This window comes from Anomaloglossus baeobatrachus, chromosome 6 (assembly GCF_048569485.1).
Source record: "Anomaloglossus baeobatrachus isolate aAnoBae1 chromosome 6, aAnoBae1.hap1, whole genome shotgun sequence".
NCBI lineage: Eukaryota > Metazoa > Chordata > Amphibia > Anura > Aromobatidae > Anomaloglossus > Anomaloglossus baeobatrachus.
In genome coordinates this window covers 404,500,884-404,515,134 of record NC_134358.1, presented here as the reverse complement: position 1 = coordinate 404,515,134, position 14,251 = coordinate 404,500,884, and the positions used below count along the sequence as shown (strand labels likewise).

The 14,251-nt window shown below is 34.7% G+C and overlaps 1 protein-coding gene across 2 annotated transcripts in view; it reads right to left on the bottom strand.

Annotated features, from left to right (window-relative positions):
• Nucleotides 1-7,257, bottom strand: part of TBX20 (T-box transcription factor 20) — a 52,425-nt gene extending 45,168 nt beyond the window's left edge. For both annotated transcript variants that reach the window (XM_075316590.1, XM_075316591.1), the window contains exons 1-2: nt 6,931-7,257; nt 4,046-4,280 (exon numbers count right to left, since the gene is read on the bottom strand). In XM_075316590.1, coding sequence (XP_075172705.1) covers nt 4,046-4,280; nt 6,931-7,054 — 359 coding nt within the window. In that variant the 5' untranslated portion in view covers nt 7,055-7,257. The remainder of the gene's footprint in view (nt 1-4,045; nt 4,281-6,930) is intronic.
• Between the last annotated feature and the right edge of the window lie 6,994 nt (nt 7,258-14,251).

The following is a 14,251-nucleotide window of genomic DNA, read 5'->3' as shown; positions in this document are numbered from 1 at the left end:
ATGGATCATCATCATTATTAATACTACTTAATACTTTATTAATGAGCTATATATTTTGCCTGAGTAATTATATCAAGCCGACTAGTAATATAACTGGATGTTTTTTTTCATGTAAATGAAGAGGTAATGACAGATATACTATTGGTGCAACCTGCACAGCCGGACAGGGGCCCAAGAGGTCAGGGGTCCCACTAACACCTCCAAAACACGTGGAATTGTTCATTATGATGAGCTATTGGACTGCAAAGGGCCCATATGCTGTTTTTGCACAAGGACATCTTCTGTCTGTGTCCGCTGCTGGTAAGGGGCTAGCTCTAGAAGTTATTATTATTTATTTTTATAGCGCCATTTATTCCATGGCACTTTACAGTGAAAGAGGGTATACGTACAACAATCATTAACAGTACATAACAGACTGGTATAGGAGGAGAGAGGACCCTGCCCGTGAGGGCTCACAGTCTATAGGGAATGGGTGATGGTACAATAGGTAAGGACAGAGCTAGTTGCGCAGTGGTGTACTGGACTGAGGGCTATTGTAGGTTGTAGGTTTGTTGGAAGAGGTGAGTCTTGAGTTTCCTCTTGAAGCTTTCCACGGTAGGGGAGAGTCTGATATGCTGTGGTAGAGCGTTCCAGAGTATGGGGGAGGCACGAGAGAAATCTTGTACGCGATTGTGGGAAGATGAGATAAGAGAGGAGTAGAGAAGGAGATCTTGTGAGGATCTGAGGTTGCGTGCAGGTAGTTACCGGGAGACTAGGTCACAGATGTAAGGAGGAGACAGGTTGTGGATGGCTTTGTATGTCATGGTTAATGTTTTGAACTGGAGTCGTTGGGCGATGGGAAGTTAGCAGCCACAACTAGGCCTCACTGTATTAGGGGGCTCACAAAGCAACAATATTATAAATGAGGACATATATGTTTACATACATAGTGACTGTGTAACCTTTTAGTCATATTTTAAGTGTCATATTCATGTGTGTATCTCAGCAATGTTAAGGGAAGAATCAGTAGGCTCTAGACACTGAGACATTTATGATCATGGTCAGCTCTGAAATTGGAGATATATTTCCAATACATTTTTCATGTACTAATACTTGTATTTCTGTATATATGTAGAAATAAAATATGTTAATAACTAATTTACATATTTAAGAAAATTTATTTTTTTTTTCTTTAATCAGTAAGCAATAGATACAAGGACCCAAATCTAACATCACTTCTGGATAGGTAAATGTGTACATGCAATATGTAATATGTCAGACAGGGAATGCTCCACTCCGCTCCTAAGATTACCAAACACATACCACAACCAGACATAAGTGTGATATATGCTTTGAACCTCTAGTTTATATCCGTAAGTCATGTATTTAAACAGGAAATGTTCTGTAAAGTTGTGGATTGGTTTGGGAGATTGACTAATAAGAAATGACTCTAGTAACAGTCAAGCACCATAGTTCTGCAAAGTACATGTCACACAACTGGACTTGTTTCTTTGTCAGATAGATTTCAAAACCCCCTATTTAGGTGAATTGTATAGTATATATTTTCGTCTCGTCTGCCACTTGTGAACATATAAATGTACAGTGCATTGTACTGGGCTTTAAATCCCACTCAATGGGACACTGGAGGGAAAATAGTGGTGTAGGTTGGATTCCCATGTATAAGTCGTGGTCACACCTTGTTTTATCCTCGTATCGGCCACAACTGATTATACATTTGTGAATGTTGAGCATAAGTCGTTCTTTCATAGACATAACATAACATATAGAGTCCTCTGCATTCAACATTTTAATCGGGATCAGTTCAGTGTAATAGTAGCACCATCCTGCTCTTTATTGGACCTGTTCCATACCCCTCCATTTCTTCTTTAACCCTCACTGGGTACCAACTCTGAGGGCATTGGGGTCTGTTTTACAATAAAATATTACACAAGTAGGTAAATTCTGATTTTCCCTTGGGCTGCCTATCACATTAGAAAGTGGCTATGGTTTTTCACTTCATTTCTATAGGATTCAGTTCCCGTTTGTGTATCACATTAGTTGTTTATATTGCTGTTTTTTGGTACAGACAGCAAAGGATAATGGTGCTTTTAGGTTATTGGTAGGGTTTCAATAGGCTAAGACAACACTGGGCGAGGGGTGCCAACTTACAGTAGGGTGTCCCTCCACTGTCAGACAGGACGTCATAATAGAGTGAACAGGGCCATTGATGTCCATTTTTTGGTTGCATCATTATAGTGTGCTTTTTTGTACATATTACTGGACAATAGCGCCTCATCATATTATCATACCTCCAGACACCGGATCTATTGCCACCAGTTTTATGGCGTCACTATATGGTTGTCTTTTTTAATACATATTTAATAAATATTATAATTTTTATTGGAATTTATATCTACCTTTTGTGAAATCACATATTTGGATACCACATTTACCACATTCAGTTACACACTTGTCCCTGAACAAATGTGCCAGATAACCAGAATGATCCCACAGAAAGCTATTAGATCAGGTGTGGGATCCGTTTCCCAGATATTTGGGAAAGAGGCCTGAGCACAGCTGCTGCCTGCTCTGCTTTTACACATTGTCCATACACAGAGCCCAATAAGCACCATTCATTGAATAGACGCAGTAACAGTGACTGATCACGTGAAGGTCTGGTGTCCTTCGCATGGATGAGTGGATAAGTCTTAGACGACCCAAATAAAGTCTGCATGGGCTAATATCCATTGGATTCCTCAGTTACATAGTAAAATATAGAATGAGCTGGATCATGAGTTGGGGTATGTGCAAATTATAAGCGTATGTTCACACTGCCCATTAAACAAGCAAAACCCAAGATAAATGTAATATGGAATATACCCTGCTGTAAATAAATACAATACTGCATGTGAATAAACATAGGGTACGTAGCAAACACTATTTTGGATAAAAAAGCGTAAAGCCATCCCACCGCGACATGATGTACCCAAATCAGGATGGTACCAAATTTTCCGATTGGGGTACACCTTGCCGTGGTGGGATGGCTTTACGCTTTTTTTGATCCAAAATAATGTTTACTAAGTACCTTATGTTTATCTATATGCACCATTGCTTTTTACTAATTTACAGCAGGGCATATATCTAGATAATTTTTATTTTATGTTTTGATAGTAAAATTTAATGTTTAAATGTTCCCAGAAGTCTTATATGATTTTATATATGTATATATATATATATATATATATATATATATATATATACCGTAAACAAAGAAAAACCTTATTTTAGTAATAAATAAACTTATTTTAGTATGAACATATGTATATAAAATGATTATGAAGTGCCTGGATATAAAGGAGCGAAATATTCTAGTTATATAGTGTTTTTCTTCAAGCATACATTATATTAATATATGGACTCCGCACTGATATATCATTTTTCTATTTGTTATAGAGTTGCCATTATGTTGAACACAGGCAGGATTTGTCTTCTTCAGAAATGAAGGCAATGAATTGGTCTTTTTGATACATTGTTGCCATATTTATATAGGGATGTTTTCCAGTTGTTACAGTTACAGTTTGTCTATGGGAATTTATGAACAGCAGAATAAGCCTTTTATCTCACTAGGAGGTAGGGATTAGTGAATAGCAATGGCCAGCCAGTGTTTCCTGGAAGATTTTCTTCTAATTCTCTTCCTGAGGTATACCATCGACCATGAACCTCATGTCAGCTGTACAAATTATGTGAAATGTATATGCTGTCATTTTTATGGCAAGATTTTTCTTGTTTATGCTTTGGGCCTCAAAGATAACACACACATGTTTCGGAGTGACCATTAAATGCATTCCAATACTTATTGCAACATGGGACAATGTGTGATGTGAAACAACAAAAAAACAAAAAACAAACTAATATTATGCAATATTCCATTGTGATATATTATTGTATTACTTAAACAATATTATTAATGGATTTGATTATTTGTAAACATAATAATTGTTGAGAAATGTAATAAACAGATTTCTTTTGAAATGTTCCTCTTTTGGAGACTATAAGTAAATCTTACCTGCCAGACTTGGTAATGATCATTTCTGTCCCTAGGTCATGGAATTTGTCCCAAAGCTCCTTGGTTTCCAGGCTACAAGAAATCTTGGCCATCTCTTCACTGGGTATGATGGGAGTAGTGGGGATTAGGGGCTCAGTACACAGGGTTACTGGGCTGCTGCTAAAGTCCCCATGAGGGTCCACACTGGATATGTCACTCAGAGGCTGCCCACATGATGACTTCTCCACAAATTGTTCTAACACAAAGGAAAAGAAAATATATAAATGACAGAATTAACCAAGACACCAGGAATCAGTCCTGCGAAGTCTCTCTCTCATTTAAAAGCAATTGAATGTACTGGGCTGGAGATGAGAAAGATAAAACTGTGCATTAGTGTCCATTCATGTCATGTCATTGAAGGATATCATGTATAAAGTATATTGAAAGGTAATATAACCAGATACTGGTAGAGCATAAAAACACCATTCATTGATAAGCAGTAAAATATTCCTAAGCAGCATTGTCAAAGGTAAAGTGGGAGGAATCAAGCCACATACATGGGAAAAACTAATATGTAGTAATTCATAAATAGGATGAGAATAGAATATTTTTTACTATTCTTCATACACAGAATAAGATATATATATATATATATATATATATATATATATACATATATATATATATATATATATATATATATATATATATATATATATATATATATTATATACACACACATAAAATATACTGTTACCCTTGTGGATGATATACCTATCTATTGAATCTATTGAACTAGAGTAAATTAATGGAATAGATACTGAACAAATCAGAAGGCCCTAGATGGATAAGAGTGTGTATGTTCATATATGTGTGTATATATATATATATATATATATATATATATATATATATATATATATATATATATATATACATCCATTCCATTCTGTAGGTAGATAGACAGATAGATAGATATTTAATCATACTATCCACAAGGGCAACAATATGTTTATAAAAACCTCTTTCTATATATGAGGATATGAAGAATAGTAGAAGTTATTTTATTCTCATCCCATTTATTATTTAAATACTGGTTCCTTATATAGTATTCTAACAGTATATACATAGATATATATTTATACATATATATTTTCTTGCGTATATATATATATCTATATATATATATATATATATTTGTAAGAGGCTTCAAACAAAGAGAAAATAGGATTTTAACTGCTCAAGTATTGTATCTTTTCTTTACTCAGTATCTGCAGTGTTGTATTGTATCGTTATGAATATAAATTATGTCACTATATATGTGTATATATATATATATACATATATATATATATATAAAACTCACATTACATAACCAAATTATAATTAAAATATATTCCTACATAACTATATGTTCATAACAATTCATGTAAATATATGGCTATATATATATATATATATATATATATATATATATATATATATATATATATATATATATATATATATAGATATATATATATATAGATATATATGTAAATATATATCTATATATCTATATGTAATTTTAGACACATGATCAATCATATATACAAAGGTAGAGAGAGAATAAGACGATCATGCAGAATGTTTCTGACATTTCATTACACTTTTTGACATTTCCCATGGAATTATTAGAAACATCATTTGGGTCAATATATCTTTTTTCGTTGTGATCTTATCATTGTGGCCAAATGTTCTAGCTCTGTAAATAGGAGAATCCAGCCTTTCCTCCACATTTCCTTTGCTCCCTGGCCGGGATACGCGCACATACAGCTATGGATGGCAGTGACCGGGGCTCTGATCCCGGCTCTGCACCCACCTCCTGGGTTTCTCAGGGTCTTGTGTCCTCATCTGTCATCGCCTTGGGTTGAGTTTGACAGTTAGTTCTAGGGTAATTTTATTGGAAATAATTTAATAATGGAGTCTGAGAGACTCCTTCTTGTTCAGCATCTTTGCCAACATTTTACTGTAAATAAATAGGGACCTAAAGATATTTAGTTAAATGTACATAGATAAGATGTACTAGTGATCTTATCATATCCAGTGCGGGTTCATCACTTACATCAATAATATATATATATATACCATGACGTGCCTGACAAGTGACACAGCAGAGCCAAGCCCGATACTTCTTCCTATCCCTGCGTTACATATAATCATATTTCCCCTATTTATTGCTGTTAGACCGGCTGTTTCCAGATTACTGGAGCGGTGGTCGATACTAAGGCTGCCGGCTGCCTGACTGTCCGGCTCTCCGACCTGCCGGCTGGTGGAGGCTGCAGGCTAAACTATGAGAAGAGAAAAGGCTGATTTCACCTACTCAACTATAGTTAAAGTTGATGTATAGAAAACTGTCAGGATGACACTTCTCATCATGGACAATATATATATAAAAAAGCAAATTACACATATATACACCTACACATTACACACATATATACATACTACACACACACAGATTAACATACAAACACATATCTAGGTCAAATATATATGTACGCTCTATATGTATATATATATATATATATATATATATATATATATATATATATATATATATATACTCCGTGTGCACATATTAACATGCATACACAAATGTATATGTAGGCTAAATAAATATATATATATATATATATATATATATATATATATATATATATATATATATATGGCATGATGTAGATATATATTATACACACATACACACACATTGACAGTATTTCAGGTTATTAACACTGACTTTATGTGGCTTTATGTAGAGATGATATAGCACAAGGCTCCCTGAGCCCATGTGGATATAGCAGTAGATATAGATAGAGATGTTTCCCTCTATAAGAACATGGATACATCGTTTCTGGACTCACCCAGAGGCTTGATTGTACTCTCAGTGTCCTTGTCCTTGGCTGTCCCGCTTGACATGATGGCCGCAATGGAGAAGGCATTAGCCCTGGAGGAGAGCTGTGGCTTGGGGGAAGCTGTGTACTCCATGTTGGACTGTCTTTGCCGGGTGCAGAAGCCACAGGTCGTCTTGAGGAGCAGGCAGTTCTCCTTCAGTGGAGCTGAGGACGGGACGCACAGGGCCAGGAATCCTTCTAGGAGCAGCACATGGTCACTGAGTCTCCTCCAGGGGCTGCTGCTTTCCTTGGGATGTTGGCACTAAGTGTATGAGAGTTGCTGGCAGGAGGTCAGGAGGAGCATTAGCTGCAGCTGTACTGAGTGTAGTGAGGACTCTGCCTCCCTTCCTTAATTTGATGGCCACACAGATCCTATCTCCCTCTTGGCCAATTGGAGCCCTTGAACGTCATCTGTGCGGGATCCAGCTGATAAGTGTCTGGGGGGTGGTGGGCACAAGGGGTGAAGCCTGCAGCTACTTTATTGTCAATATTAGGACTGCACCCTGCTCCTTGACTTTCCACTGTCATGTCCTTATACAATTAGGGGGTGAGGTGGCCTCCACATGTCCAGCAGGACGATATTGGGGAATTTGGAGCACCCGTGTCTTTTTTGGGATTCTTTACAGAAGTGATCTAAGCACAGAATTCTCTAATCCCAAATATTAGAGGATTAAGGACAATGAAGTGTGGAGTCTGTAGCTCTGCACATCTGGCAGGAGCCTCCATTCCTTGGAGCTGCTCACTGAAGACATGTTGGGCTGGAGGGACAGAGGTCCAGGCCCCCTGCTCTAGTCTACAGGCACCAGCCCCTAATGGCAGGCTGCAATTAATGGCAGACCATGATATTAGGAGTATAAGAGGGTGATGGCGCAACTCCCAATCATCTCCTCTCCGCCCAGGGTCCAGGCCTTTTACTAGCAATTAATGGATTGTTGTCCACAGTGTTGTGAGTTGGGGACAATTATCTGGCTCATAAAATCAAAATGATATCTAAAAAACCCGACATAGAATAAAATACTGAGAACTGAATCTAAGAAAACAGAAAATCAAACAGCACAAGACATTTGTGTGAGGCAAAGGACGCGTCTCCAGAGCAAAGACACCGGCTCCAAGATGCCTATATGTATTATTATTATTTATTATTATAGCGCCATTTATTCCATGGCGCTTTACAAGTGAAAGAGGGTATACGTACAACAATCATTAACATGTATGTATAATATGTATTCTCATATGCTTTGTGCTGTGTACAAATAATAAAATGAGAACAATCTAGATTGTGTATTTCTATCTATCTATTATCTATTTATCCATTATCTATCTATCCCTCTATCTATCTATCTATCCTTCTATCTATGTATCTATTTATCTATCCATCTATCTATCTATCCAGCTATCTTTCTATCCTCTATCTATCTTATCTATCTATCTATGCCTCTATCTATCCATTATCCATCTATCTATTTATCTATATATCCCTCTATCTATGTATCTATCTATCTATCTATCCTCTATCTATCTATCTATGCCTCTATCTATCCATCTATCTATCCATTATCTATCTATCCATCTATCTATCTATCCATTATCTATCTATCCATCTATCTATCCATTATCTATCTATCCATCCTCTATCTATCCATCTATCTATCCATTATCTATCTATCTATTCATTATCTATCTATCTATCCATCTATCTATCAATTATCTATCTATCCATCTATATATCCATTATCTATCTATCTATCCATTATCTATCTATCTATCTATCTATCTATCTATCTATCCATTATCTATCTATCTATCTATCTATCCATTATCTATCTATCTATCTATCTATCCATTATCTATCTATCTATCTATCTATCCATTATCTCTCTCTCTCTCTCTATCTATTTATCTATCTATCCATTATCTATCTATCTATCTATCTATCCATTATCTATCTATCTATCTATCTATCCATTATCTATCTATCTATCTATCTATCCATTATCTATCTATCTATCTATCTATCTATCTATCTATCTATCTATCTATCTATCTATCTATCTATCCATTATCTATCTATCTATCCATTATCTCTCTCTCTCTCTCTCTCTATCTATTTATCTTCTTTATACTGTTTCTTGTTAATTATTTTAAATGTAGGGTTATCTGATATACTAATTATTGTCCCGACATTATTGTTGTTATTATTATTATTTGTATTATTAGGCATTTCTGTGTGGACTGTTTACTGTAGCAGTGGAGACGATGTTTTCCCTTGTGCCCAGGCACTACAAGGAGACTGGATGGCTACATTTGTATAGTCTGCACCTTCTGCTATCACATCCAGACCCCTTTCTCTCAGTGTGGATAATCCACTTGACTATATAGCATTTTGTGAACAGGACAGGACTCATCCAGGAGACTATGGGAAAGACACAGAAGAGCAGGCAGCAGAAAGCCCCTAACTGCAGGTACACTGATTAATGTGTTTTCTTACAACAACATATCTCCAGAAGTGTCTATTAATGTCTTACATCAACACTCTATATCTGCACCCCCCTTACTGCGCTCATCCCACCTCTGAACGGAAGAAAATGTTGGGGGAAGATGGAGTGGGAGGATGTACACAGACACTGATCCCATTCTATTCTAATGATGTAATATTAGTTATTCTGAGGAATATCTCTATATCTCTATCCATGTATCTATCTATCTATCTATCTATCTATCTATCTATCTATCTATCTATCTATCTATCTATCATCTGTCTGTCTCTATACATAAATATTATAATTATAAAGCTATTTATTATATGGTGCTAAACATGTGAAAAAGGGTAAACATAAAAAGCAAGTACAATTATCATGAACAGTGCAAGGCACAGGCTGGTGCAGGAGGAGAGGACCCTGCCTGTGAGGGCTCAGTCTACAGATATGTATATAGATGAGTCCACACATATGTGTATACATTTATATGTGTATTTATACACACACACACACATATATATATATATATATATATATATATATAAAAGTCTAATACATATATATGTATAAATATATATAAATAAAATATATATATATGTGTGTGTGTGTGTGTGTGAAGAAAAGATAAATAAAATTGTACAAAACTGATTAATTAATGCAGCTAAAAGTTGAAGATTAGATCAATATTTTATTGCTTAACGTATACTCAGATTTTTTCAGATGCAATGCACATAGTCTGATGTATTACAGCTGAAACAATAGTAGTTACACTTTGTAGTGTTGTGCTTGTTTGCATTACTGTGGAACAACACAATGTTACACTGTGATGAGTGTCAGTAATATGACCTCATGGTGGGGTCTCCTGTGTCCCCTCTGGAGAAGTTTTGCCCCCGCACCATGATAACCAAATGACTCCAGTCTAGACGCCTATGGCTTTCCTATCTCACTCACATACAGTATATGGTTTCCCTCTTGTTTGTAGAATTCATTTATTTTCACTCTGCAGTTTTCTCACACTCTTGGTCATTAAGAAATAGTTAATCTTCTTCATCTTTGACTTCTTCATATTTTTCTTTTACTATCTTATTTTAATTATAACAAAACAATATTTCAACTAGTCCAATGACATTTTTTTAGAGTTCTTTGTGAGATTATCCCTATACCCCTTATGTTCTAATCATAGAGATTGCATATATATATATACATATATATATATATATATATATATATATATATATGCTCAGTATATATATATAGATATATATATATCTATATATACTGTTTGTATATATATATATATATATAAAATAAAATCACATTTAATGTACTTTTATTGTTCATGCACACTACTACCAGCCAACTGGAGCTTCTTGTTTGATTTAGTTTATTAATTCTGAAATCAATTTCTCATTCATCAGGAGTATTTCTTCATATCACAATAGTTTATAATACTTTTTTATATAATTCAATGTCTGGTGTCTTAGTTCATATTATCAGGAGAATGATTGTATTGTCCTGTTAACCTATGTGGTGCTTTTATTTTGGCTCATCTGCTTTTTCATAACAATCACCATCATGAGAATAATTTAGTATTAATATTATCAAGATAATAACAATTGGTAGTTTTATATATGTTAATGTATTTTAATTTTGAATTTATTTTAGTTATTATTTTTAATAAAACACTTGTAATAATGAGAGTAATAAGATTTTAATGATATCGGAATCACAACAAAATTTAACATTTATTACAATTTTTGCTATTCAACTGATTAACACTATAAATACTGTAATTGTTATTATTATTATTATTATTATTAAAACTGTGCTATCAATACTACTACTACTATTAATAATAATACAAATATGCTACTACTACTACTACTACTACTACTACTAATAATAATAATAATATAAACTGTTTCATCATTATCATTTTTCTAGTGTTATTCTTCAGGAAATAATCGTTGACTATTTTCCATTATTTATGATCAATATTATTCTGGTAATATATGTAATTATTCTTATTATTTGGATGAATATTCTTTCTTGCAGTAATGAATAGGAGTACAGCATGTGAGCAGCACTGGAGTTGAGCACAATTTGCTGGGTTTTCAGCCACCTCTGTGTGAGTTCCCTGCACCTGCTCCTTGTAGTAATCACATTTACTTCTCTGTTTCTATCCCTTTGTGATATGCACCATCTTTCTCGATCCTCCATGTAAACCAATCCTTATATTTATTTTATTACAAACTGGCTACTTCTTTTTTTCTGTTAACCAATACCATGCCAGGTTACAGATCCTCACCCTGCCTGTCTGCTGGAGGCTGTTTGTATATTTTGCTGCAGTCTACGATTATCACTTGTTACTGATGTTTATTTTCATCCCATGTACAATGTATATTTTAATTAGGGATTTGCTGGCACATGTGCCTCTGATTTACTTGTTAGTGTATTTATTGGCTAATTTATTTATAAATGGTGTTAACAGATAGGCATGTTTATAAAGCTGTAGATCTGGCTATTTTATATGATAGGATCATGTGTAAGCTCTTGTAATGGTTAATGCTATTGGTTACGATGTATGGTGCTAATATAATAAACTCCAAAATTATTGTATATGTTGGATTTAAAAGAACTATGAGCCAAAAAGTGCAAAACCATTATATTAGCCCCTTTCCTATACAACCATCTTACCTCCAGTATAGACAGATGACTACACTTTAATTTGCTTTTGTCCTGTTAACCATTTCCCCCCAATTATTTGTGGTGATTTTTCTTCACCAAACTACTGAAACAACCTTATGGGCAATGGCCATGTAAGGCTATGTGCGCACAGTGCGTTTTTCGCTGCGCTTTTGCGCGTTTTTAGCGGCCAAAAACGCACAAAAACGCAGCGTCAAAAAGACGCAGTGTGCGAACCTAGCCTTAGCTGCTATCTAATATCTGTGGCTAGCTACAGTTTTTTTATCTGGCCGACAAGTCTTCCATTATAGATCTCAGCCTTCTTGGGTAGTAACTCCGCTTTGAAGAACCTGAGCCTTGAATGGTGAATGAATCTAGTTAAGCAGCATTAAAACAGTAAGAAATATATTTTCGCATATTTAGGGAAAATTACAGTTCAGGAGTTTAGGATATCTGCAGTATATATATATATATATATATATATATATATCTATATATCTATATATATATATATATATCTATATATCTATATATATATATATATCTATATAGATATATATATATATATATATATATATCTATATATATATATATTTATTTACTTGGTCATTAGTCATCGCCTTTCTTTAAGTGGTTAGATAATACTTAACATCTCAACAAAAATCTCAAAAATCAAATATTTATATTTAATGTTGATTTTTATTACTTTCAAGAGGAAAGGTCCCTAAACAATAAATGACAGGCACCACATTCTGATTGAAGAAGCTTCTAAGATGACAGTATGGAAATTTATATATGCCCAGACCTATATCTGTAAAGGGTTTTCTACATTTAATATTCAATATGACCAATCAATGTGTGGTCTGTGTACGATCAAACCCCATTGAACACATCATCACAACTAATTATTGCAGCTCCTTTACTGCAGACCCCAGTGCAGCACAGTTCTCCTCCTCCATACTGCAGTCCTTACACTGACTTAGGTATGCTTTTGACCTTGTTACTGTATCATTCTTCCTCATTTGCATAGGGTGGAGCTGTAGGATCTACCACACACTTAAAGGGAATCTGTCACCTGGTTTTTGCCACCTAATCTGAGAGCAGCATAATAGGGCCAGAGACACTGATTCCAGCGATGTGTCACTTACTGAGCTGCTTAGTGTACTTTTGATAAAATCACTCATTAATCAGCAGTAGATTATCATTAGTGGACTATTTGGCATGCTGCAGGTAGTTCAGCATATTCATGATCTCCGTATAACTGCTAGATCTGCAGCAGAGAAAACAGTGATTTTTATCAAAATGACAGCAAACAGCTCAGTAAGTGACACATCACTGGAATCAGGGTCTCTGTCTCTACATTATGCTGCTCTCAGATGGAGGAGCAAAAACCTGGTTACGGATTCCCTTTAATACAGTTAGATAAGGGGCAATGCTTAATTTTCTAGTGAGTTCTAGGCCCGACCCCAAATGCATCAAGGTCCTATTGTAAGGATGTCATCAATCTTAAGCATTGACAAAAATCTTTTATTTTATACATGCCCTAAAAATTATTCAAAATGTACAATTTCAATCTTTTTTATGGTTTTCAATTTTAGCATTCTCACAATATAGAAGTGTTAATATCTATCTTAGGCTATGTCCGTTTCAGCTGCTTTTTAGGTCCCTTTTCAACCGCAGCGTTTTTATGCCAAAATGCATGCGTTTTGATTTTCCAGCAAAGTCTATGGGAAATGGGGATTTCTAGACCGCACTTTGCGTTTTCAAACGCTGCGTTTAATTTGCATAATTTTGGACAAAAACTCTGCGTTCAAAGAAGCAGCATGTCAATTGTTTTTGCCATTTGGGCTGCGTTTTGCTAACATTGGAGTCAATGAGAAGTTGTAAAAAGCAAGAAATATCAAAATTCCAGCGTTTTACCTGCTTTTTAGCTGCAGAAAGATTGCGTTTTGGACTACATAAACGCATGCTTTTCTGACATCAAAATTATGGAATGATTTGTCCCTTTACACACACACATAGTCCGAAAATTAAGTTAATGAAAAATATAAATTTATTGCTATTTTAGATATGAATATTATAAAACCGCTATAATTATATGAAATATAACTATTTTCTTTACGATTTTA